The sequence below is a fragment of the Oncorhynchus kisutch genome, linkage group LG16 (assembly GCF_002021735.2).
Source record: "Oncorhynchus kisutch isolate 150728-3 linkage group LG16, Okis_V2, whole genome shotgun sequence".
NCBI lineage: Eukaryota > Metazoa > Chordata > Actinopteri > Salmoniformes > Salmonidae > Oncorhynchus > Oncorhynchus kisutch.
In genome coordinates, this window is record NC_034189.2 from 48,966,523 (window position 1) to 48,989,970 (window position 23,448).

Here is a 23,448-nt window from a genome sequence, read left to right on the forward strand (position 1 = left end):
GATACATCACTTCAAACCGTTGAGAGCTATGTGACCCTCTCTCCTCTCCTCTCCTCTCCTCTCCTCTCGCTCCCTCTCTCTCTCCTCTCCTCTCCTCTCGCTCCCTCTCTCTCTCATATTCTCTCCTCATAGCTTGTGTCAGAAAATCAATCAGTAGTTCCACAGGAGGAGTGCCTCATAGAGCTGCTAGTTTTCTCTCATCTGAGAGCACGCTGAATTATTCAACACACACACACACACACACCTTCCCTTCTGAAGACTGGCAGGTTTCAGACACAGACAAACTCAATGCAGAGTCATATCTTCAGTCAGAAATGACCAAATCAAACAGCACTTGGATTGAGGGATGAATTCATTGTAGTATTCTGATTTAGTTGTGATTGACAGATTAGCCTGATTATCTTGTCATGATACTAGTTCTGGTGTTCGCCATGTTAGCATTACTGGGTCTATTGGGCCCTGGGGGATTCAGAGATGGGGCAGGGGAGTACAGGAAAGGGACCATGGGAAAAACTGCTCCTTTGAAATGCTGTGTGTTTGTGTTGCATGTGTGTGTGTCACTGGTTAAGAGTTTCTCCTTAGTTGCAATGTAAATACAGCTGGACTGAGTGTGTGTGGGCTGTTTGTCCCATTCCTGGAGTGTGAGTGTGTGTGTGTGTGTGCGTGTGTGTGTGTGCTTGCGTGCGTGCGTGCGGCTATGTGAAGGTGTGTGTCTGTTAACCAGGTGCTGGACCACTCTGTTCTGTCACTTGGCAGTGCTGCTAACTGATATGTCAGAAAATCAATTAATTACTTTTAAGTAGCAGTTAACTGCATCCAAACAATACCGCCCCATGAATTATAGAGGAGGTGTGAGAGTGCGTACGTGCATACGTGCAAGCCTCAATTTTTCCCCCCTCTATTTTAACTTGAGAGTCACTATCGCTGCTTTCACAATGTTTGATTACAGAAACATTCAATTCCAACTTCTGTAAATCTTCTACAATAAACTTAAAACAATCTGCTAACACTTTCAGCAGGTGAGTGATGAGTGACTGAGTGACTGAGTGATGAGTGACTGAGTGATGAGTGACTGAGTGACTGAGTGATGAGTGACTGAGTGACTGAGTGATGAGTGACTGAGTGATGAGTGACTGAGTGATGAGTGACTGAGTGATGAGTGACTGAGTGACTGAGTGACTGAGTGACTGAGTGATGAGTGATGAGTGACTGAGTGACTGAGTGACTGAGTGATGAGTGACTGAGTGACTGAGTGATGAGTGACTGAGTGACTGAGTGACTGAGTGACTGAGTGATGAGTGACTGAGTGACTGAGTGACTGAGTGATGAGTGACTGAGTGACTGAGTGATGAGTGACTGAGTGACTGAGTGACTGAGTGATGAGTGACTGAGTGATGAGTGACTGAGTGATGAGTGACTGAGTGACTGAGTGACTGAGTGACTGAGTGATGAGTGACTGAGTGACTGAGTGACTGAGTGATGAGTGACTGAGTGACTGAGTGATGAGTGACTGAGTGACTGAGTGACTGAGTGATGAGTGACTGAGTGATGAGTGACTGAGTGACTGAGTGATGAGTGACTGAGTGACTGAGTGATGAGTGACTGAGTGACTGAGTGATGAGTGACTGAGTGATGAGTGACTGAGTGATGAGTGACTGAGTGACTGAGTGATGAGTGACTGAGTGATGAGTGACTGAGTGACTGAGTGATGAGTGACTGATGAGAAGCTCTTTGAAGCTCTATGAGACTCCTCCCCAGGCTGTATCTCTCCATCGATCCCTTGTTCAGGGAGGTGGTGGAGGTGGTGAGGAGGGGCGAGTGTGTGGCTATTGATCCTCAGTGTGGCTCTGGTGCTGGCCTCAGGGTGGCCCCAACTCTAGAGACATCAGGGGAAAGACTGCCCCTGGCACAGAGAGACAGAGACAGAGACAAAGACAGAGAGAGAGAGAGAGAGAGGCTGAGCAAGAGCGAGGGACTGAGAGGACATGAACACAGCAGTCCCCTAAAAATATAAAAATAAACAAATATAAAGAAAAGGACGATTAGAGGGACAGTTCAATCCACGTCCCCAAAGAGAAACTCTGACCTGCAGAGATTGGCAGAGTGGAAGAGGAGGTTCCAACCAACTAATACAGTGTGGTGACAGAGGCGACACATCCTGTCAAGCTTGTCCCTAGTAGTGCCTTCACTAGACCATCATGACCTGCTGTGGCGTACCAGATCCCTGCAACACACACACATTTGGTGTCCTGTGGTACTGCCACTGGTGTACCCAGAGTTCCATTGGACCCAGGTCTGTGGGATAGTGACTATGAGTGGTGGATTCGGGGTGTGTGTGGAGGACGACCCAGAAACCTCAGTGGCCATGCACCAACCTCAGCCAGACCAGAGGACTGATCCGTGTCACGCTAGGCGGTTTCCAGGAAGCCAGAGACCAGCCATAGTGGTCATGTCACCTCAGGAGCTGTCACAGGCAAATCAAACTGTCTCCGTCGTTCAAATCTGGTTTACAGACCTTCCAGTGTAAGGACCGTGTGGTTCCCAAACTCTGGCGTGAACCACTGAGACAATGGTCCTTCTTCATGTGATCCACAAACTCACTGACAATTACTTAAAACACAAACCAGTCTTTATGGCTAAGACCAACTCAATCCCCTGCTCTTTGCCTTTATTTTCACCGTTTGTCAGAACTTTAGAAAAAGAAGCGAGGGGGGGAGAGGTGAGAGAAAGACATGGAGGGGGGAGCGATGGAGAGAGGAAAGGAGAGAGAGAAAAATCATTTGAGTCACTAAATGAAATTAGCAGGTCTGAGTAGCCTGAGGGCAGAGTGATGCCGAGTCCCCCGGGGCTACGCTCAGTGAGGGAATATATTAAGCATGAGTGGATGCCATCCGTTTTCCCCTCCTTTCTCTCCTTCTTTCTCTCGTTTTCAGTTTTTCACTAATATCTTGGGCGAGGGGGGAGGTGGGTTGGGTGGCGGGTGGGTGGGTGGGTGGGTATAAAAGGATGAGGGTGAGAGTGAGGGGGATCTAGCTTTCCATATTCCTGTGCTGGGTCTTAAAAACCCACCCCACCGTTCGCTCCGCAAGTACCCAGAGACGAAGCATGAATCCTGGGCCCTTCTCCAACTCTGGTCCCCTGTCCTGGGCCATGTACCTGATGAGGAAAGGCCGAACTGGCAATGGGCTCTTTGGTAATCTATCCTGCTTTTATTACTACACCTGCTTCTTTGTCTACCCCTTCCTCTTCATCGTTATCATCAACATCATCACTGTCTGCCTCTCAACCACTGTCGTCTTCGTCTACCCCTTCCTCTTCATCGTTATCATCAACATCATCACTGTCTGCCTCTCAACCACTGTCGTCTTCGTCTACCCCTTCCTCTTCATCGTTATCATCAACATCATCACTGTCTGCCTCTCAACCACTGTCGTCTTCGTCTACCCCTTCCTCTTCATCGTTATCATCAACATCATCACTGTCGGCCTCTCAACCACTGTCGCCTTCGTCTACCCCTTCCTCTTCATCGTTATCATCAACATCATCACTGTCTGCCTCTCAACCACTGTCGTCTTCGTCTACCCCTTCCTCTTCATCGTTATCATCAACATCATCATTGTCGGCCTCTCAACCACTGTCGTCTTCGTCTACCCCTTCCTCTTCATCGTTATCATCAACATCATCACTGTGTGCCTCTCAACCACTGTCGTCTTCGTCTACCCCTTCCTCTTCATCGTTATCATCAACATCATCACTGTCGGCCTCTCAACCCCTGTCGTCTTCGTCTACCCCTTCCTCTTCATCGTTATCATCAACATCATCACTGTCTGCCTCTCAACCACTGTCGTCTTCGTCTACCCCTTCCTCTTCATCGTTATCATCAACATCATCACTGTCGGCCTCTCAACCACTGTCGTCTTCGTCTACCCCTTCCTCTTCATCGTTTACATCAACATCATCACTGTCGGCCTCTCAACCACTGTCGCCTTCGTCTACCCCTTCCTCTTCATCGTTATCATCAACATCATCACTGTCTGCCTCTCAACCACTGTCGTCTTCGTCTACCCCTTCCTCTTCATCGTTATCATCAACATCATCACTGTCGGCCTCTCAACCACTGTCGTCTTCGTCTACCCCTTCCTCTTCATCGTTATCATCAACATCATCACTGTCGGCCTCTCAACCACTGTCGTCTTTGTCTTTGTTTGTCAGATTGAAAGACATTTGCCCTGAATCTTCCTCATAACTCATCTTTACCTGCTGCAATTTCTTCATGATCTTCATCATCCCCACCACCATCTTAACCATCACCAGCTTCCTCTCATCCTTTTAAAATCTTATTTTGTTTACTTTTCTCTCACCTCTCATTCTTTCTCCAGTCTGTTTTGGGTGGGCTATATTCGTGGTTTATGCTGATGATGACTTGTCATTTAAACCAATCATCTCTCCAGAATTGATTATTTCCCAATGCAATGGAAGCGGCCTCCAGTTAATCGCGCAAACATGCTGCAGCGTGTAGCCTCGCGACGCATATCGATAGATTTGATAGCCGACTACATACATTATTGATCAAGCAGTTTGCGCCTATCCGATTACCGCTGCTCAGAGGTGAACGGGACAACAGGAAATCCAAGCCTCTCGCTCTCTCTCTTGTTGAACTCTCCCTGCCTGTCCCCTCAAAGTAGCAGTTCTTTCTTTAGGCAACAGTAAAGTCGGTTCATTTGTGAGGAAATAGTTCCTTAAATGATATTGAAATCGCGAATTTTTTAATGATTGAATGTTTTAGGCCGTGATTGTAGGCTATAGTTTTTTTTATTTCAATATTATAGGTAACCAACATTTTCACGGCTACGGCTTTCAAAAATTAGACTGCATCACATTTATTTAGCATGTGAAAAAACTAAATTGTATTTGTTTTAATTAGAATCGAATCTATTTCATTTGATGTGTCATATAGGAGTAAATAGGCTATATGCTTTGTTTTATTGTTTTTAACAATAATCTAATAATTAGCACATCTCCAAGGGGGCATTTTAACTGAGCCCTGTGTTTTATTAATGAAATCCTAAATGTATATACGACGATATTAGAATAGGCTATAATAATTATAGATAATTATAGATTTAGTAGGATCCGTTTGCAATCAAATGTATCTCTTATACTCTGTTAAACTGATGTGTTGAGAACCGCTTCATCAGTTTGAAATATTTTGTGTCCTAAATTTCAAACATAAATGTAGTCCTAATTTATGGCCTATTGTTTGGTTGTTGTTTAAAGTTAAGGGACCATCTGGCATGTGCTGGTCGGTTCTGCGTGAAGTGCTGTGTTGTGCTGCATTGTAAAAGATAACATTATCGGTGGCGGCAGGTAGCCTAGTGGTTAGAGCGTTAGGTCAGTAACTGAAAGGTTGCCGGATTGAATCCCCGAGCTGACAAAGTAATAATCTGTCGTTCTGCCCCTGAACAAGGCAGTTAACCCACTGTTCCCCGGGTAGTCCGTCATTGTAAATAAGAATTTGTTCTTTACTGACTTGCCTAATTAAATGTTAAAAATGTAAAGATTAATTGTGTCCGTCTCTCAGCACGGATATATTTCAACACAAACAATTGCGACAAAATGCGTATCCAGTCAAATGCTCAAACCGCGGCTGGCCCGGGCCTTGCCGTCACGACACACACCTGCACAGAGATATAACTATACTTTCTAACGTGAGTCATTGGATGTGGTTATAACGGACTTATTTGATTGACTGAATTATAATGTTTTATTCAAGGGGGCATGATTGACTTTAGAGCGTTGTGGTCTTATTGTGATATATATATATATTATTATGATTATTCAACCATGTCACAAGTGGCTGGCCTTTTTTAGGCGATGTAGCTTCTGCTTATTTTATCCGGCACCATTGAATCACATTTCCAGGAAGCTGTTTGGGTGTTTTAGTGAAGTTGATGACCAATTATACTTTTAAACATGAATAATCACTCAACATTCTGCTCGCAGCCCCATGCGCACAAGCCATGGTAAATAGGCCTAACTGAAGTAATGTTCTTCTGTAGGCCTATGTCAGCACTTCCTAAGTAATGGAACATTGATTAATCAGAGGGAATCCACATAAATATTTTTTTTATCCGTTTATCTAATAAATAAAAAAATACGCACCATTATCCATTATTTCGTTAGGTTACGGCCTAAATGAATCAATCCAACATCAAAAAGATGTTAGGACAGGAACAATCAAGTGCGGATTCTTTGCACCGTGTTTCCTGTATATAGAGCAAAAAGGCCAGTCACTTTCTATCACGGACACTGGAGTCGGTCCGGCCAGGCGGATGCGTAAGCCGTTACATTTTTTATCATCACCCCTGTGGCTATACGTTCTTAAAACACGGGGAGAGAGGAGAGAAACTGACAGTTCTCTAAAACTCCCCGACAAGGCTGTCAGACTGACCTCTCTTTGTCAAATCAAACTGAAAAACTCATCAGACGAATACTTTCTGCTGAGCTCTGCGTGTACAGGTGGACTAGACTCTTCATAGTCATCATGGCAAAGACACATAGCCTGTGGCGATGAATATTGAACTGGTCAATCGAAATGAGCTAAACATAGGAGATAATGAGAGAACAAAATCATAATTTTGAATATCAAAATAATTTTCTTTCTGCTTTGATCTGAATTTGAAAGTAGCCTACAATGTGGGGTTAAATCATTTCCATAATGGAACATATTTACACCATGCAAAAATATTCACATATATAAGATCGTCTGTTTTTATTTACATCGTCACGCAATATAAAATAATTCTCTACAGTGAGGCCTGCGTGTATGTTACAGCTCTCCATTTGCCAGGAGGTGATTTAGATCGTATGCCGCCACCTATTGTTGATATTTGGTGCAGCCACGACGCCCACACTGCGCACTGACACCACAAGGCCTGGGAGGTGCTTTATGCGGTCGTGGAAAAAGTGGTCAATGTCATACTCCAGTAAAAGTCAAGATACCTTAAAGAAAATGACTCAAGTAAAAGTGAGTCACCCAGTAAAAGTCTAAAAGTATTTGGTTTTAAATGTATTTAAGTACTCAATTGTCATAGGCCTATTTGAGTAAAAGTAAAAGCTATACGTCAAATTCCTTATAATAAGCAAATCAAAAGGCAGCGTTCTTGTTTTTATATTTACGGGCAAACAAGGGTACACACGCAGTATGTGTTTAGTGAGTCAGCCAGATCAGAGGCAGTAGGGATGACAATGAGTTATATTGTCATCCCATAGATACGTGGATTTGACCAATACTGTACTTTTGGGGGTCAGGGAATACATATGGGAGTAAAAAGGTACATATTTTCTTTAGGAATGTAGTGGAGTAAAAGTAAAAGTTGTCAAAAATATAAACAGTAAAGTAAACATACTTAAAATAGGCTACATAAGTAGTACTTTAAAGTATTTTTACTTAACTACGCTACTTTATTCCGCCATTTTTATGTGGCAACGTTGTTGCACCGCGGTGGAAAACAAAAGGGAACTTTCATGCTTACTTGTAGATAACTGTGTATTTGAAGTCTTGTTGTTGAGGATGAGAGCCTACATTCTGACACCGTGAAAGCTACATTCTAAGCACACGCATTTACGCTCTGTCACACTATCATGAAATACATCTCATGTGCAATGGTTACTTTATTCAGTATGTCTGTGTTGTGCATGGATTGTGGAACCTACTATAACGTCAACCTCTGAACCCACATCACGTTGGACACTAGCCACAGTGCTATAGAGGGGGAATAGGCCTATAAGAAATGGGATGTCGTCCCCAAAATGCGTCGAAGTGGCCTCCATATAATCTATTCGCAGATGTGATGCTGCCTGGGTTATATGGTTAGAGCGATGACTTTTGCTGATATCATATTCCCCGAATAAATCAGCGCATGACCAATACGTCCCCTGGAACAGTACACGCGCCCTGGAATTCAGCAGAATGGCTGTCTTTGTATAAATGTCCCCCTCATCGACAGATGAGTCATTTGAGCTTCTCTCTTTACTTTTCCTGTTATTGAACGTCTATATAGGCACATAGGCTATGTCTTATTGGCTGACGTATTGCATGGATATTTACTCATCTTATTTTGTTATGGTGCATGTAGACTATGTTTTGACACCGTCACGAGAAATCATCCGGGAAATATCAGGCATTAGGTAGGCTAAAGTGTATTTCCAACTAAATATGTGTGTTTGGTGTCCAAACGCATAGGCCTAATTGTGATTTGGGCAGTTTTTTTTTGGTGAACAATCATTTTAATCCACCTTTCAATATACTTTCTTGTATTTTTTGTTTTTCTATTGGTATCCAACATCCAATTGCACGCGGTTGACTTTTAGGTTAAAACCACAATACTAGAGCGCGACCGCTGTGTCCGTCTCTCGTCGGGCATCGTGCACCGCAGCCCCAAAGTGGAATTCCATTGACTGGCCGGAGCCTTCCTAAGAACCCACAGTTCTCCATCCCTGGACGGACGCAGCTCTGATTGGTTAAACCCTCCCGGACTCTCCGTAGTTGCTCGATTCCATTGGCTGAGATCTGTCTCTATGCAAATCCAACCCTGGAGGGACGCATTCCAGCACTGTCGACTGACTGCCAGTAAAACCCTGCCTCCCACTGTCGGGACGTTCATTCATACGCAGCAACTCAACTCTATACACAACCGGAGCATTCAACAAGGGTTTGTCGAAATATAAGGCTGTTTGCAGTGACACATCCTAGCCTATCCCTCGTTTACATTCCAGACACTATTTATAAAAGCGAAATTGAAGTATTAAAGTTTTTTCCGTCTCCCATGTTGGCACGCATAGAGACGAGAAGATCCCTATTGCGAATTGGGGAGCCATAGAACATCCATCAAAGTTGACCTTTTGTGGCGAGTAACTCACAAGTTATTGAAGAACAACAGAAGAGGAAAAGGCGAGAAAAAAATAACTAAACTGGACTTTCATATTCGCTGCTCATTTGAATGCGCCCTGAGACCTCCTTGGATGACGGTCGGGTTTTATTTAGTATCTGCTCGGTGGATGCCTCGTCAGTTTATGTGTCCATAACACGGATCATGGAATGAGGACTTCACACACCGAAATTTGGCGGGATGTGCGTAATTTGTTAACCGAAGGTCTTTGACTCCACTACAACGCAGAGACCCAGTTTTATTCGTGCCCACGCAGGTATCAGACTGTCGCCTGATTTCCACTGTTGATCCACGTGCCTTGGGAGAGTTCATCTAACGACAACGGGTTTAATTTTAGAGGCAACTTTCAGAAGAAACATAGAGCTATATATTCCACAGAGAGTCCGTTTAACTGGATCCTACTGCGGTGTACAAATGGTCTTCCTTTGGGACGCCAAATACGGTACATTAACTTATTTTCACATTTTACGCACGGTTGAATATGTGTTGGTATCTATACCCATCTTGTCCTGTCTAACTTATCAACACCATACTGTGGCAGAACCTGTGTATTATTATCAACCAAGATTTCAACTTCCCTCTGAACTGTGGTTTAGTGCTTTGTGCATGCTAGGTTCCAAATGTAGCCTGTAGCCTAATCGCTGTTAGAGAAAAAAAACGTTGGCGACCTGCCGATTATTACGTTTATTTCCTCTTCAAATTCTGGTTTCGGTATGTTTCTTGGCTGTGTGAATGCGCGCGGGTATAAATGTACGCACAAATGTCAACACACACACATACACGCACTTGAGGTTAGGCTTCATTAATCCGTTGTCACTAGATACCACAGCCACAAAGTCTTAAACCCCGCCTATTTTTATAATTTATCTCCATAAAATCAGATTTTTAAGCTAAACTTACCCTGAATTTAACCACACTGCTAAATTATTCTTAACCCTAAATGAAGACAATCTAACTTTAAATCTAACAGACAATCTAACTTTGTGACTGTGGTAACTAGTGGACAACACATTATAACACATGCAAAGCACATTACTTCCCCTCTCATCAACGGTTTATAAATAAATCCTTCCATCCACAGCGCGTGGTTTGCTATTAGTATTGGATGGTCAGATGAGAGCAACACAGAGTTGGAGTTCACTCCAGTTCTGTGGTACACTAGTCCAAGTTCTGTTGAAAGAGCGAGAGGCAACAGCGGTTTTTAAACCCCCGGGTCGTTCCAAACCGCCAACATGTGGCATCGATTGTGGTGGGCTTGGCTGAGTGGCAGACAGACAGACCGACCGAGAGCGCGCGCCGGGCCCTGTCAGACACAGCATCGCTGGCTGGTTTTTAACGGTTTGGTTTCACGTGTCTCCGGCTCTCCAGGGTTGGGTTCCGCTGTTGTAATTTCACTGCGCTCTATTCTGAGAACTTGTATAATTCTGTGCTCTGAAGGCCAACTTGAAACTACATGCACATTGATAAACAGAATAGTTTTTAATTACTTTCTACGAAGTTATATGCCTTATTGACATACTGTTGACTCTATAGTGTGTGCGCGTGTACGCCTGCGTTGTGTCTGTCTGTGCCTCACTCACTTATTTATCTACATCTTTCTCCAGACCCAGCACCTGGTCGGCGCTTCTCCCCCCCTTCCACCACCCTGTTGTCAGGTAAGATGAGTGAGGGTCTGCCCCTGGGTGCCCAGGAGAGCAGTAGCGCCGCCCTGGTGGGAAAACTGCGTATTGCAGACCGAGGCATGGTGGAGGTGCTGTCAGAACACCCTGGAGAACTGGTGAGGACAGACAGCCCCAACTTCATCTGTTCTGTCCTACCCACACACTGGAGGTGCAACAAGACGCTGCCCATCGCATTCAAGGTGAGTGAGGGAGTGTGTGTGTGTGTGTGTGTGTGTGTGTGTGTGTGTGTGTAGTGCTATATTTGTTGTTTTATTTTGAATCATTTCTGGAGGCTGTAGAGGAACGTTTTCCTGCCCAAATTTAGTCTGATGGCAACGTTTCTCATAAATGTCTATGTATGTTTGTGTCAAATAAAATATATATATATTGTCAGATGCACTGAATACAACAGGTATTACAACCTTACCTTGAAATGCTTACTTACAAGCGCCTAACCAACAATGCAGACTTTTTATAAAGTAAGTAAGAAAAATTTGCTAAATAAACAAATGGAAAAATAAAAACACAAATAAAATAACAATAACGAGGCTATATACAGGGGGTACCGGTACCGAGTCAATGTGGAGGCTATATACAGGGGGTACCGGTACCGAGTCATTGTGGAGGCTATATACAGGGGGTACCGGTACCGAGTCATTGTGGAGGCTATATACAGGGGGTACCGGTACCGAGTCATTGTGGAGGCTATATACAGGGGGTACCGGTACCGAGTCAATGTGGAGGCTATATACAGGGGGTACCGGTACCGAGTCAATGTGGAGGCTATATACAGGGGGTACCGGTACCGAGTCAATGTGGAGGCTATATACAGGGGGTACCGGTACCGAGTCAATGTGGAGGCTATATACAGGGGGTACCGGTACCGAGTCAATGTGGAGGCTATATACAGGGGGTACCGGTACCGAGTCAATGTGGAGGCTATATACAGGGGGTACCGGTACCGAGTCAATGTGGAGGCTATATACAGGGGGTACCGGTACCGAGTCAATGTGGAGGCTATATACAGGGGGTACCGGTACCGAGTCAATGTGGAGGCTATATACAGGGGGTACCGGTACCGAGTCAATGTGGAGGCTATATACAGGGGGTACCGGTACCGAGTCAATGTGGAGGCTATATACAGGGGGTACCGGTACCGAGTCAATGTGGAGGCTATATACAGGGGGTACCGGTACCGAGTCAATGTGGAGGCTATATACAGGGGGTACCGGTACCGAGTCAATGTGGAGGCTATATACAGGGGGTACCGGTACCGAGTCAATGTGGAGGCTATATACAGGGGGTACCGGTACCGAGTCAATGTGGAGGCTATATACAGGGGGTACCGGTACCGAGTCATTGTGCAGGGGTACAGGGTAGTCCAGGTAATTCAGGTATTATGTACATGTAGGTGAAGGGGTAAAGTGACTATGAATTGATAATAAACACAGAGTAGCAGCAGTGTGTGTGTGAAGAGTGTGAAGGAATGTGTGTGTGTGTGTGTGTGTGTGCGTGGGTTGTGTTGTATGTATGTGTTGAAATGTCAGTGTAGTATGTATGAGTGTGTGGTTATTGTCCAATGAGTGTACATCGAGCTTGTGCCACATTTTTGTCAATGCAAATCGTCTGGGAGGCTATTTGATGAACTGTTCAGCAGTCTTGAGGGTAGAAGCTGTTAATGAGCCTTTTGGTCCCAGACTTGGCGCTCCGGTACCACTTGCCGTGTGTGTGAGATGGTGCTTGATAACTGGCCATGAGCAGTACCCAATCTCCCAACCTCATAACTAGCTACCAATAAGCCATTTCAGGCTATCAATCAAGTTAAAGTAGCTAGCTTGTCTAACTATCTTAGTTGACATGCCAGCTGGCAAGGTTGATAGACTTAGAAAAGCAAGCAATTACTAAATGTACTGAATTAGACTCACATTCCTTCCAATATTTTACCCAGATTTAAGCAGAGAATCACAGAGAAGCATATTTAGTTTCAGGAGGACACAGACAGCTCAAGATGTATGGTTACATATGCAGAAAATGTTTGTTTTTTACATAGAATTAAGCGTAATGATTATGGCTCTAGATTGCCGGAAAAATCTGTTTCAGGTGTTTTAAAAATGCAAAATTCTCCAATTTACAAATGGAATACAGAATACACTTTTAATTGGAGAAAAATATTATTATAGCCATAGCCTACTTCCTTTACAGTTTTTCACTTTGTAATGCAGTTCTCAGAATTGGAATGATGCACGTTGTGACGACCCTCCCACTCTGTCTGCCGTATTCTGTCTGTTCTTGTTTCCTTATTAGGATGCCGGTGGGTGGAGTTGGGAGGGTCGTCAGCTTCATGGGAAACACCTGGGCCATGTGTCTCCCAGGATAAATAGACCTCTTCCACATTCATGGAAGAGACTCTCTCCATGCAGACACCTTTGTAGATTGTGTTGTGGTTCTTGGTGGCCTTTTGTTTGTTTGCTTTGGCACCTTTCAACACCCTGCATTATCACATTCATGCATGCAAAACATTCACTTACACTACTGATTACTGATTACACACACCATTGTATATTTTCCTTAGTTGCTTTAGTAACAAAATATATATTTATTAACTAAAGCAACTAAGGAAAATATACAATGGTGTGTGTAATCAGTAATCAGTAGTGTAAGTGAATGTTTTGCATGCATGAATGTGATAATGCAGGGTGTTGAAAGGTGCCAAAGCAAACAAACAAAAGGCCACCAAGAACCACAACACAATCTACAAAGGTGTCTGCATGGAGAGAGTCTCTTCCATGAATGTGGAAGAGGTCTATTTATCCTGGGAGACACATGGCCCAGGTGTTTCCCATGAAGCTGACGACCCTCCCAACTCCACCCACCGGCATCCTAATAAGGAAACAAGAACAGACAGAATACGGCAGACAGAGTGGGAGGGTCGTCACATTCCCCCCCATAAAACCGGGGACCAACAAGGACCCCGGAACATCATACCAGCCTCTGCGTCCCAAATTGACACAGCCTCTGCGTCCCAAATTGACACAGCCTCTGCGTCCCAAATTGACACAGCCTCTGCGTCCCAAATTGACACAGCCTCTGCGTCCCAATTGACACAGCCTCTGCGTCCCAAATTGACACAGCCTCTGCGTCCCAAATTGACACAGCCTCTGCGTCCCAAATTGACACAGCCTCTGCGTCCCAAATTGACACAGCCTCTGCGTCCCAAATTGACACAGCCTCTGCGTCCCAAATTGACACAGCCTCTGCGTCCCAAATTGACACAGCCTCTGCGTCCCAAATTGACACAGCCTCTGCGTCCCAAATTGACACAGCCTCTGCGTCCCAAATTGACACAGCCTCTGCGTCCCAAATTGACACAGCCTCTGCGTCCCAAATTGACACAGCCTCTGCGTCCTCATAGACACAGCCTCCCAAATTGACGAGGGGTTATGTGTTCACACCTCCACCAACCAACCTCCTCCCCAGACCTCAGCAACCTTTGTGCATAGGAAGCAATATTTAAGAGGAAAGAAGAACACGACCAGGAGGGAACAGACATTATGAGGGGTTATGTGTTCACACCTCCACCAACCAACCTCCTCCCCAGACCTCAGCAACCTTTGTGCATAGGAAGCAATATTTAAGAGGAAAGAACACGACCAGGAGGAACAGACATTATGAGGGGTTATGTGTTCACACCTCCACCTGCACCAACCAACCTCCTCCCCAGACCTCAGCAACCTTTGTGCATAGGAAGCAATATTTAAGAGGGAAGAACACAAGACCAGGAGGGAACAGACAGGAAAGATAGAACATGACAACCCGAAACAATGGTCAGTCACGTAAACATTCCGAAACATGGCACAAAAGACCAACAGCTACAAACTCCAACGAAAAGAACATCAGGGTCCTTCTTAATTTTTACAACTCCCAACGATTCATAGTCACTTCCAACGATTCATAGTCACTGCCAACGAAACAGAATTTCACTAATTTCAATCATTTAACCTTGTAGTGTTCAGCGATCTTCAACGGCTGTTCTTTAGTACATAATTCTAACAGGTCCTCTGATGGAAAGCGAATGAACTTGTATACATGAGACACCATAGTCATAAGTAAATAATCTTGCTCAACCCCTCTGCTGAGCACATCAGACCACAACCAGAGAAATGACAATCACCCTGAGCACCACAGAAGAGAGATGAGATACGGAGCTTCCCCAAAACCTACAATAACTCAACCCTAGTCTTCGTGCAGATTTGCGGTGGGTATTTACGCACTGTAGCCCGCTGGCAAGGAAATAGAACTCCCCAGCATGCTGGCAAACTCCACCAAGCCACGGATGTGCCCCCGAGACAACTGCTCAGTCCACAGACACCACACAAAAATAACAAACATTTAACCATGCCCAACATGTCCAAAATTTAAACACGTCGCTAAGCCTATCAGGGGAAAAAGGCTATAGCTCCGGGTAGCAAGTTCCACTACCCTACACAAATCTCCTGAGGTACACAGCCGATTTACTCACCTCCTCAGACTGACTTCCCAACAGAAAGTAGAACAAGAGTTTCCAGGCTAGGCAGGGCCTGGAAACTAACCATTCTCTCTCCAACGCAGCACACCAACCAAACAACAAAGGCAACCAATACTGGGCCTATCAAACTCAATATGCAAACCAAACACATACCTCCACGGTCTCCCAAACCAATAGTTCAAAGATCCCGGATGAGCTCCCACTTGTCACGAACCGGCTCAAAGCCCGTAACAAAGGGAGACAACGTGGAGATAAGGAGTAACAAAATATATATTTATTAACTAAAGCAACTAAGGAAAATATACAATGGTGTGTGTAATCAGTAATCAGTAGTGTAAGTGAATGTTTTGCATGCATGAATGTGATAATGCAGGGTGTTGAAAGGTGCCAAAGCAAACAAACAAAAGGCCACCAAGAACCACAACACAATCTACAAAGGTGTCTGCATGGAGAGAGTCTCCTCCATGAATGTGGAAGAGGTATATTTATCCTGGGAGACACATGGCCCAGGTGTTTCCCATGAAGCTGACGACCCTCCCAACTCCACCCACCGGCATCCTAATAAGGAAACAAGAACAAAGACAGAATACGGCAGACAGAGTGGGAGGGTCGTCACATTCCCCCCCATAAAACCGGGGACCAACAAGGACCCCGGAACATCATACCAGCATCTGCGTCCCAAATTGACACAGCCTCTGCGTCCCAAATTGACACAGCCTCTGCGTCCCAAATTGACACAGCCTCTGCGTCCCAAATTGACACAGCCTCTGCGTCCCAAATTGACACAGCCTCTGCGTCCCAAATTGACACAGCCTCTGCGTCCCAAATTGACACAGCCTCTGCGTCCCAAATTGACACAGCCTCTGCGTCCCAAATTGACACAGCCTCTGCGTCCCAAATTGACACAGCCTCTGCGTCCCAAATTGACACAGCCTCTGCGTCCCAAATTGACACAGCCTCTGCGTCCCAAATTGACACATAAATATAAATATAAATATATATCAATTTGGGACGCAGAGGCTGTGTCAATTTGGGACGCAGAGGCTGTGTCAATTTGGGACGCAGAGGCTGTGTCAATTTGAGACGCAGAGGCTGTGTCAATTTGGGACGCAGAGGCTGTGTCAATTTGGGACGCAGAGGCTGTGTCAATTTGGGACGCAGAGGCTGTGTCAATTTGGGACGCAGAGGCTGTGTCAATTTGGGACGCAGAGGCTGTGTCAATTTGGGACGCAGAGGCTGTGTCAATTTGGGACGCAGAGGCTGTGTCAATTTGGGACGCAGAGGCTGTGTCAATTTGGGACGCAGAGGCTGTGTCAATTTGGGACGCAGAGGCTGTGTCAATTTGGGACGCAGAGGCTGTGTCAATTTGGGACGCAGAGGCTGTGTCAATTTGGGACGCAGAGGCTGTGTCAATTTGGGACGCAGAGGCTGGTATGATGTTCCGGGGTCCTTGTTGGTCCCCGGTTTTATGGGGGGGAATGTGACGACCCTCCCACTCTGTCTGCCGTATTCTGTCTGTTCTTGTTTCCTTATTAGGATGCCGGTGGGTGGAGTTGGGAGGGTCGTCAGCTTCATGGGAAACACCTGGGCCATGTGTCTCCCAGGATAAATAGACCTCTTCCACATTCATGGAAGAGACTCTCTCCATGCAGACACCTTTGTAGATTGTGTTGTGGTTCTTGGTGGCCTTTGTTTGTTTGCTTTGGCACCTTTCAACACCCTGCATTATCACATTCATGCATGCAAAACATTCACTTACACTACTGATTACTGATTACACACACCATTGTATATTTTCCTTAGTTGCTTTAGTTAATAAATATATATTTTGTTACTCCTTATCTCCACGTTGTCTCCCTTTGTTACGGGCTTTGAGCCGGTTCGTGACAACGTCAATGTCTTCCAGTTGTTTCATTAGGCTGATGTCGTTCTGGACATCCATAATGGGAATTATATCATCCAAGTAAAGTACTTTTAAGCACTTTAGGACAAAAGCGTTTGTGAAAAAAGCCATAGAAAAATACTGTAAAATCAGATTGAGGGAGTTGTATACATTATGTACATTATAAACAAAGTCATAGGCGGATGTTGTTGCCATTAAGTGTGTGTTTGTGTCTGGATGTTGTTGACCGTCTGCTTGAAGAGCTCTATAATCGTTTCCTCATTATTGTTTGTTCTGCAGGGCCGTTTTCACGCTCCACCAAACCTCTCTCTCATGTCTGACTTCCGTAGCTCCCCAACAGTCCTCGAGAATGTAAACTATACTGGGACTGCCAAACACCCGTATTTTACATCTCTGCCGCGTGTGTGGGTGAAGGGGGGTTGTGTGTGTGTGTGTGGGTGAAGGGGGGGGTTGTGTGTGTGTGTGTGTGTGGACTAAAGATGTAGTTTCTCAGTTGAAAAACAGAGCAGAGCCGTAGAACCCATGCCCGGTATCTCCTCTGTACATTTGCACGCTGATTGGTGGCCATGATTACAGTTAATATGAAAATGACTCTCCCTGGGTCTATTTGCTTTGGGTGTGGAGCTATTCAGTCTATAGTCTGGGCGGCTTTCTGGAGCACAAAACCACCCAGACCGCCCTCCCATTTAGTAGACCCAGGGTTGGAACAAATTACTGAGACATCGACTAAATAGATTCAAAATGAATAATTAAATCATTATGAAGTACTAGAATTTCACATTTTTCAATATTATTTATAAAAGTATAAACATAGTTGAATACACTCGGAATAGAGTGTTGCAATATAACTAAAGATGCTCCTCTTTTAACAAATACATATATCTACCCAGGGGCGCAACTTGGTTTAAGAAGTGGGAGGGGGGGGGGGCATAATGGTTATTATTATTAAATTTTTTCATTATCCAGTCGAATAAACTCTCCAAACAGCCTACCCAACCACTCGGAGGTGTCCTAAAACACACTGTTGCCCCGTTTTGTATCACAATCCAATGATAAAACGGGGGGGGGGGGAATGCATGTCCCCCCCATCCCCAGTATAGGTTGCGCCCCTGTATCTACCTGATAATTGATGTTTTGTGTAAAGTGTTCAATGTAAATTACGTGTGTAATTATGTTTATGTATTGTCTTTTTTTGTCATGTGCAAGACAAGCCATAAAGTTTCCATCTATCTGACTGTGTCTCTTTCTCTCCTCCTATTGCCGTAGGTGGTTGCCCTTGGTGATATCCCTGACGGTACCTTGGTCACGGTGATGGCGGGGAACGATGAGAACTACTCAGCAGAGCTCCGCAATGCCACGGCCGCCCTCAAGAACCAGGTGGCTCGCTTCAACGACCTGCGCTTCGTAGGCCGCAGCGGACGAGGTACACACACACACACACATATATATATATATATACACTGATATAGCTCTCTCTCTCTCTGTCCCTAACGGACGGTGAACCGCAGTTACTCCAAATCAGGTGCAGGCAAATGTCTTATCTATTTAAAACACAGGCCTCTCTGTACATAAGCTATCTGTTACTGTACACACACACACACACACACACACACACACACACACACACACACACACACACACACACACACACACACACACACACACACACACACACACACACACACACACACACACACACACACACACACACCTCAATTGTCCCATTGTCCTGCTAGGCAAACAGCCATCTAGTCTGACTTAAAGCACACACCCACAGGACCTAGAATGCAGCTCAGGGTTAATTACAGTATGACTGTATGTATGAGCTTGTCTGAACTTGTGGTGAACGTTGATGAAACTAGGTGAGTGTTTGGTTGGCTTGTGGTCAGAGTGTTGGTCTGGCTGCAGCTCAGTAGGCTGTGGCCCAGTGTTAGTGTGGTTACGGTGGTGTGGTTTAGAGTTATGTAAGGGATCTCTTTCTCACACACACACACACACACGTCTGAATATGAAATAAACCATTCTAAACACACACACACACTCCTCCTTCTCCTCTTTCTTCTGGGAAACACACACACCATGACAGAGGTTTATTCAGAAGGAAGATAAGACAAGTGATTGGCTAATGCTGATAGGACCCACTGTGGTAAACACACTGCTGTACTCAAGCCTAGACCTGAACACCCCCCCCCCCCACACACACACACAGAAATCATCCCATTGATAAGGGCTATTACAGATGGAGAGTTCCGGAGTAAACAGTCATATCTGTACAGTAAGCCCCAGAGAAATGTAAACTGGGTAAAAGCCTTGGCACTTAGACACACACACACACACACACAGAGACACAGCTTTTAGATGTGCACTGATGGTGTCCGATCAGACAGACAGACTGATGACACACCAGCAACAAAGACCACAGCTGTTCTCTCATCCTTTCTATCTCTCGATCGCTCTACCTCTCCCCTCCTCTATCACTTACCGATCCTCTCAGATTCTTTCTTGCAGATAGCACACCAGCAACAAAGACCACAGCTGTCCTTCCTCTGCCTTTCTGTCTCCTCCCACTCTCCTCTCTTACTGGATATAGGAGCAGTGAGTTACTGGGCGGCCAAACGGCACAAACAATCTCAGACATATTTATCTCTTTCTTTCTCTCGTTTTCTCTCTCTTGCAAACACAGTTGTTTGGATGTGCACACACACTTGTTCACATGCTAACACATTAGAGGTCGACCGATTATGATTTTTCAACGCCGTGTGTGTGTGTTTACCGATTATTGGAGGACCAAAAAAGCAGATACCGATTAATCGGCCAATTTTTTATTTATTTATTTGTAATAATGACAATTGCAACAATACTGAATGAACACTTATTTTAAATTAATATAATACATCAATAAAATCAATTTAGCCTAAAAAAAATAATGAAACATGTTCAATTTGGTTTAAATAATACAAAAACAATGTGTTGGAGAAGAAAGTAATATGTGCCAATATGCAATATGTGCCATGTATGTGCCATGTAAAAATGTGTGCCATGTAAAAATGTGTGCCATGTAAAATATGTGCCATGTAAAAAAGCTAACGTTTAAGTTCCTTGCTCAGAACATGAGAACATATGAAAGTTGGTGGTTCCTTTTAACATGAGACTTCAATATTCCAAGGTAAGAGATTTTAGGTTGTAGTTAATATAGTATTTATAGTACTATTTCTCTCTATACCAATTGTATTTCATATACCTTTGACTATTGGATGTTCTTATAGGCGCTATAGTATTATAGCCCAAAAAGACAGATTTCCGATTATTATGAAAACTTGAAATCGGCCCTAATTAATCGGTCGACCTCTATAACACAAGCACAGTATAGTGTACACACACACACACACACACACAGTGTTGTCAGGGGCCGTTTTCTAGCTGTGTTGTCTTCTTCCCATCTGCCTCTCAGACAGAACGTCTCCCTCACAGACACTAATACTTTGGTGTGTGTGTGTGTGTGTGTGTGTGTGCGTGTGTGTGTGTGTGTGTGTGTGTGTGTGTGTGTGATATCTGCATACATGTGGAGAAAAGAGAAGAGGATTTTTTGTGTGTCTATGTCTGATGTAAGACAATGAGCAATCTTTTAAGCAGAAATGTGATTGTGAAATATCATCATATTTGGCAATTCAATTATCCTACAATAACTTACTTTAGAAAAATAGTAAGTACTACATGAGGAATAATGGACAGTTTTCCCATTATGGTGAATATTACTGTAGTAGTAGATTTGCCTCTCTTTGGGCAGTAAAACATACTTGAATAGAAACGTGGGGATAGGTACAGTGGGGAGAACAAGTATTTGATACACTGCCGATTTTTCAGGTTTTCCTTCTTACAAAGCATGTAGAGGTCTGTAATTTTATCATAGGTACACTTCAACTGTGAGAGACGGAATAAAAAAATAAAAAAATCCAGAAAATCACATTGTATGATTTTTAAGTAATAGTATTTGATCACCTACCAAACTATTAAGAATTCTGGCTCTCACAGACCAGTTAGTTTTTCTTTAAGAAGCCCTCCTGTTCTCCACTCATTACCTGTATTAACTGCACCTGTTTGAACTCGTTACCTGTATAAAAGACACCTGTCCACACACTCAATCAAACAGACTCCAACCTCTCCACAATGGCCAAGACTAGAGAGCTGTGTAAGGACATCAGGGATAAAATTGTAGACCTGCACAAGGCTGGGATGTGCTACAGGACAATAGGCAAGCAGCTTGGTGAGAAGGCAACAACTGTTGGCACAATTATTAGAAAATGGAAGAAGTTCAAGATGACGGTCAATCACCTTCGGTCTGGGGCTCCATGCAAGATCTCACCTCGTGGAGCATCAATGATCATGAGGAAGGTGAGGGATCAGCCCAGAACTACACAGCAGGACCTGGTCAATGACCTGAAGAGAGCTGGGACCACAGTCTCAAAGAAAACCATTAGTAACACACTACGCCGTCATGGATTAAAATCCTGCAGCGCACGCAAGGTCCCCCTGCTCAAGCCAGCGCATGTCCAGGCCCGTCTGAAGTTTGCCAATGACCATCTGGATGATCCAGAGGAGGAATGGGAGATGGTCATGTGGTCTGAGGAGACAAAATAGAGCTTTTTTTGTGTATGGAGGAAGAAGAAGGATGAGTACAACCCCCAAGAAAACCATCCCAACTGTGAAGCATGGAGGTGGAAACATCATTCTTTGGGGATGCTTTTCTGCAAAGGGGACAGGACGCCTGCACCGTATTGAGGGGAGGATGGATGGGGCCATGTATCGCGAGATCTTGGCCAACAACCTCCTTCCCTCATTAAGAGCATTGAAAGATGGTCGTGGCTGGGACTTCCAGCATGACCACGACCTGAAACACACAGCCAGGGCAAACTAAGGAGTGGCTCTGTAAGAAGCATCTCAGTCCTGGAGTGGCGTAGCCAGTCTCCAGACCTGAACCCAATAGAAAATCTTTGGAGGGAGCTGAAAGTCTATTTGCCAGCGACAGCCCCGAAACCTGAAGGATCTGGAGAAGGACTGTATGGAGGAGTGGGCCAAAATCCCTGCTGCAGTGTGTGCAAACCTGGTCAAGAACCACAGGAAACGTATGATCTCTGTAATTGCAAAAGGTTTCTGTACCAAATATGAAGTCCTGCTTTTCTGATGTATCAAATACTTATGTCATGCAATAAAATGCAAATTAATTACTTAAAAATCATACAATGTGATTTTCTGGATTTTGTTTTAGATTCCGTCTCTCACAGTTGAAGTGTACCTATGATAAAAATTACAGACCTCTACATGCTTTGTAAGTTGGAAAACCTGCAAAATCGGCAGTGTATCAAATACTTGTTCTCCCCACTGTATGTGATCTCATAGCTTCTCTAGACTCTGAGAATAGTCCTGGCTGCCTGCTTGTGTGTGGTCTGGACAGTAATGCTGAGTACTTCCACAGTACAGCTGAGTGTGTGTGGTGTGTGTGTGTGTGTGTGTGTGTTGTGTGTGCGCACGGAATAGTAAACAATCAAACATTTTACCAACTGGGGACATTTTGTTCGTCCCCACAAGGTTTAGGGTTAGAATTACGTTTAGGGTTGGAGCTAGAGTTAGGGTTATGGGATTTTGAATGGGACTGATCTGTGTGTCCCCACAAGGTTAGCTGTACAAGACTGTGGGTGTGTGTGAGTAACAGTAGCCAGGGCTTTAGCTGGCGTAGGCTGGTCTGTGTGTGTAACTCTATTCCAGCCTTGGCACAGCCTCTGACCGCCTCCCCTGGGCCCCATACCTCCATGGTGGGTGACAAGTGGTGTGTGTGTGTGTGTGTTGTGTGTGTGTGTGTGTGTGTGTGTGTGTGTGTGTGTGTGCACATCCTCTCAGCATATGCCTGTCACTCATCACCATGCATTGAGGTACAGAGCCTGAGGGAGAAAAACACACACAGATGTGATTGTCTCCTCCACTCACCTAGGAATCTCTATACTTACACTCACACGGAGATACACAGATTTCCTCACACACATGCAGACAGACAAACACACACAGATTCATAGATCTATACAGAAACACAGTCACAGTGTTGACTGTCAGCCTTGTCCTCTCATCACCAGACCCTCTGACTGGATTAGTCACACGGCGGCTACACCAGCCAAGTCTGCTCGCACACACACACACACACACACACACACACACACACACACACACACACACACACGAACACAAGCATAATAACACACAAACACAAAAACACACACACATACACTCTTTAAAAGTATAATAAACACACACATGTACACACACACACTGTTTGTCTGTGTGTGTCTATGAGCAGTAAATAGGTGTGGAGCCGTAGGGTCTGTCTGTCTCTCTGATGTCTCTCTGGGTTATTTCTGT

General features: G+C 44.7%; 1 protein-coding gene across 4 annotated transcripts in view; it reads left to right on the forward strand.

The window, feature by feature from the left end:
* The window catches only part of LOC116354020 (runt-related transcription factor 1-like), a 44,321-nt gene that overhangs the window by 19,882 nt on the left and 991 nt on the right, over positions 1-23,448 (forward strand). For 3 of the 4 annotated variants that reach the window (XM_031792762.1, XM_031792765.1, XM_031792764.1), the window contains 2 exons: positions 10,556-10,812; positions 18,307-18,463. In XM_031792762.1, the coding sequence (XP_031648622.1) occupies positions 10,556-10,812; positions 18,307-18,463 (414 nt within the window). Of the gene's footprint in view, positions 1-8,375; positions 9,394-10,555; positions 10,813-18,306; positions 18,464-23,448 lie in introns of those variants that run through there. The other variant, XM_031792763.1, reaches the window with a different exon arrangement.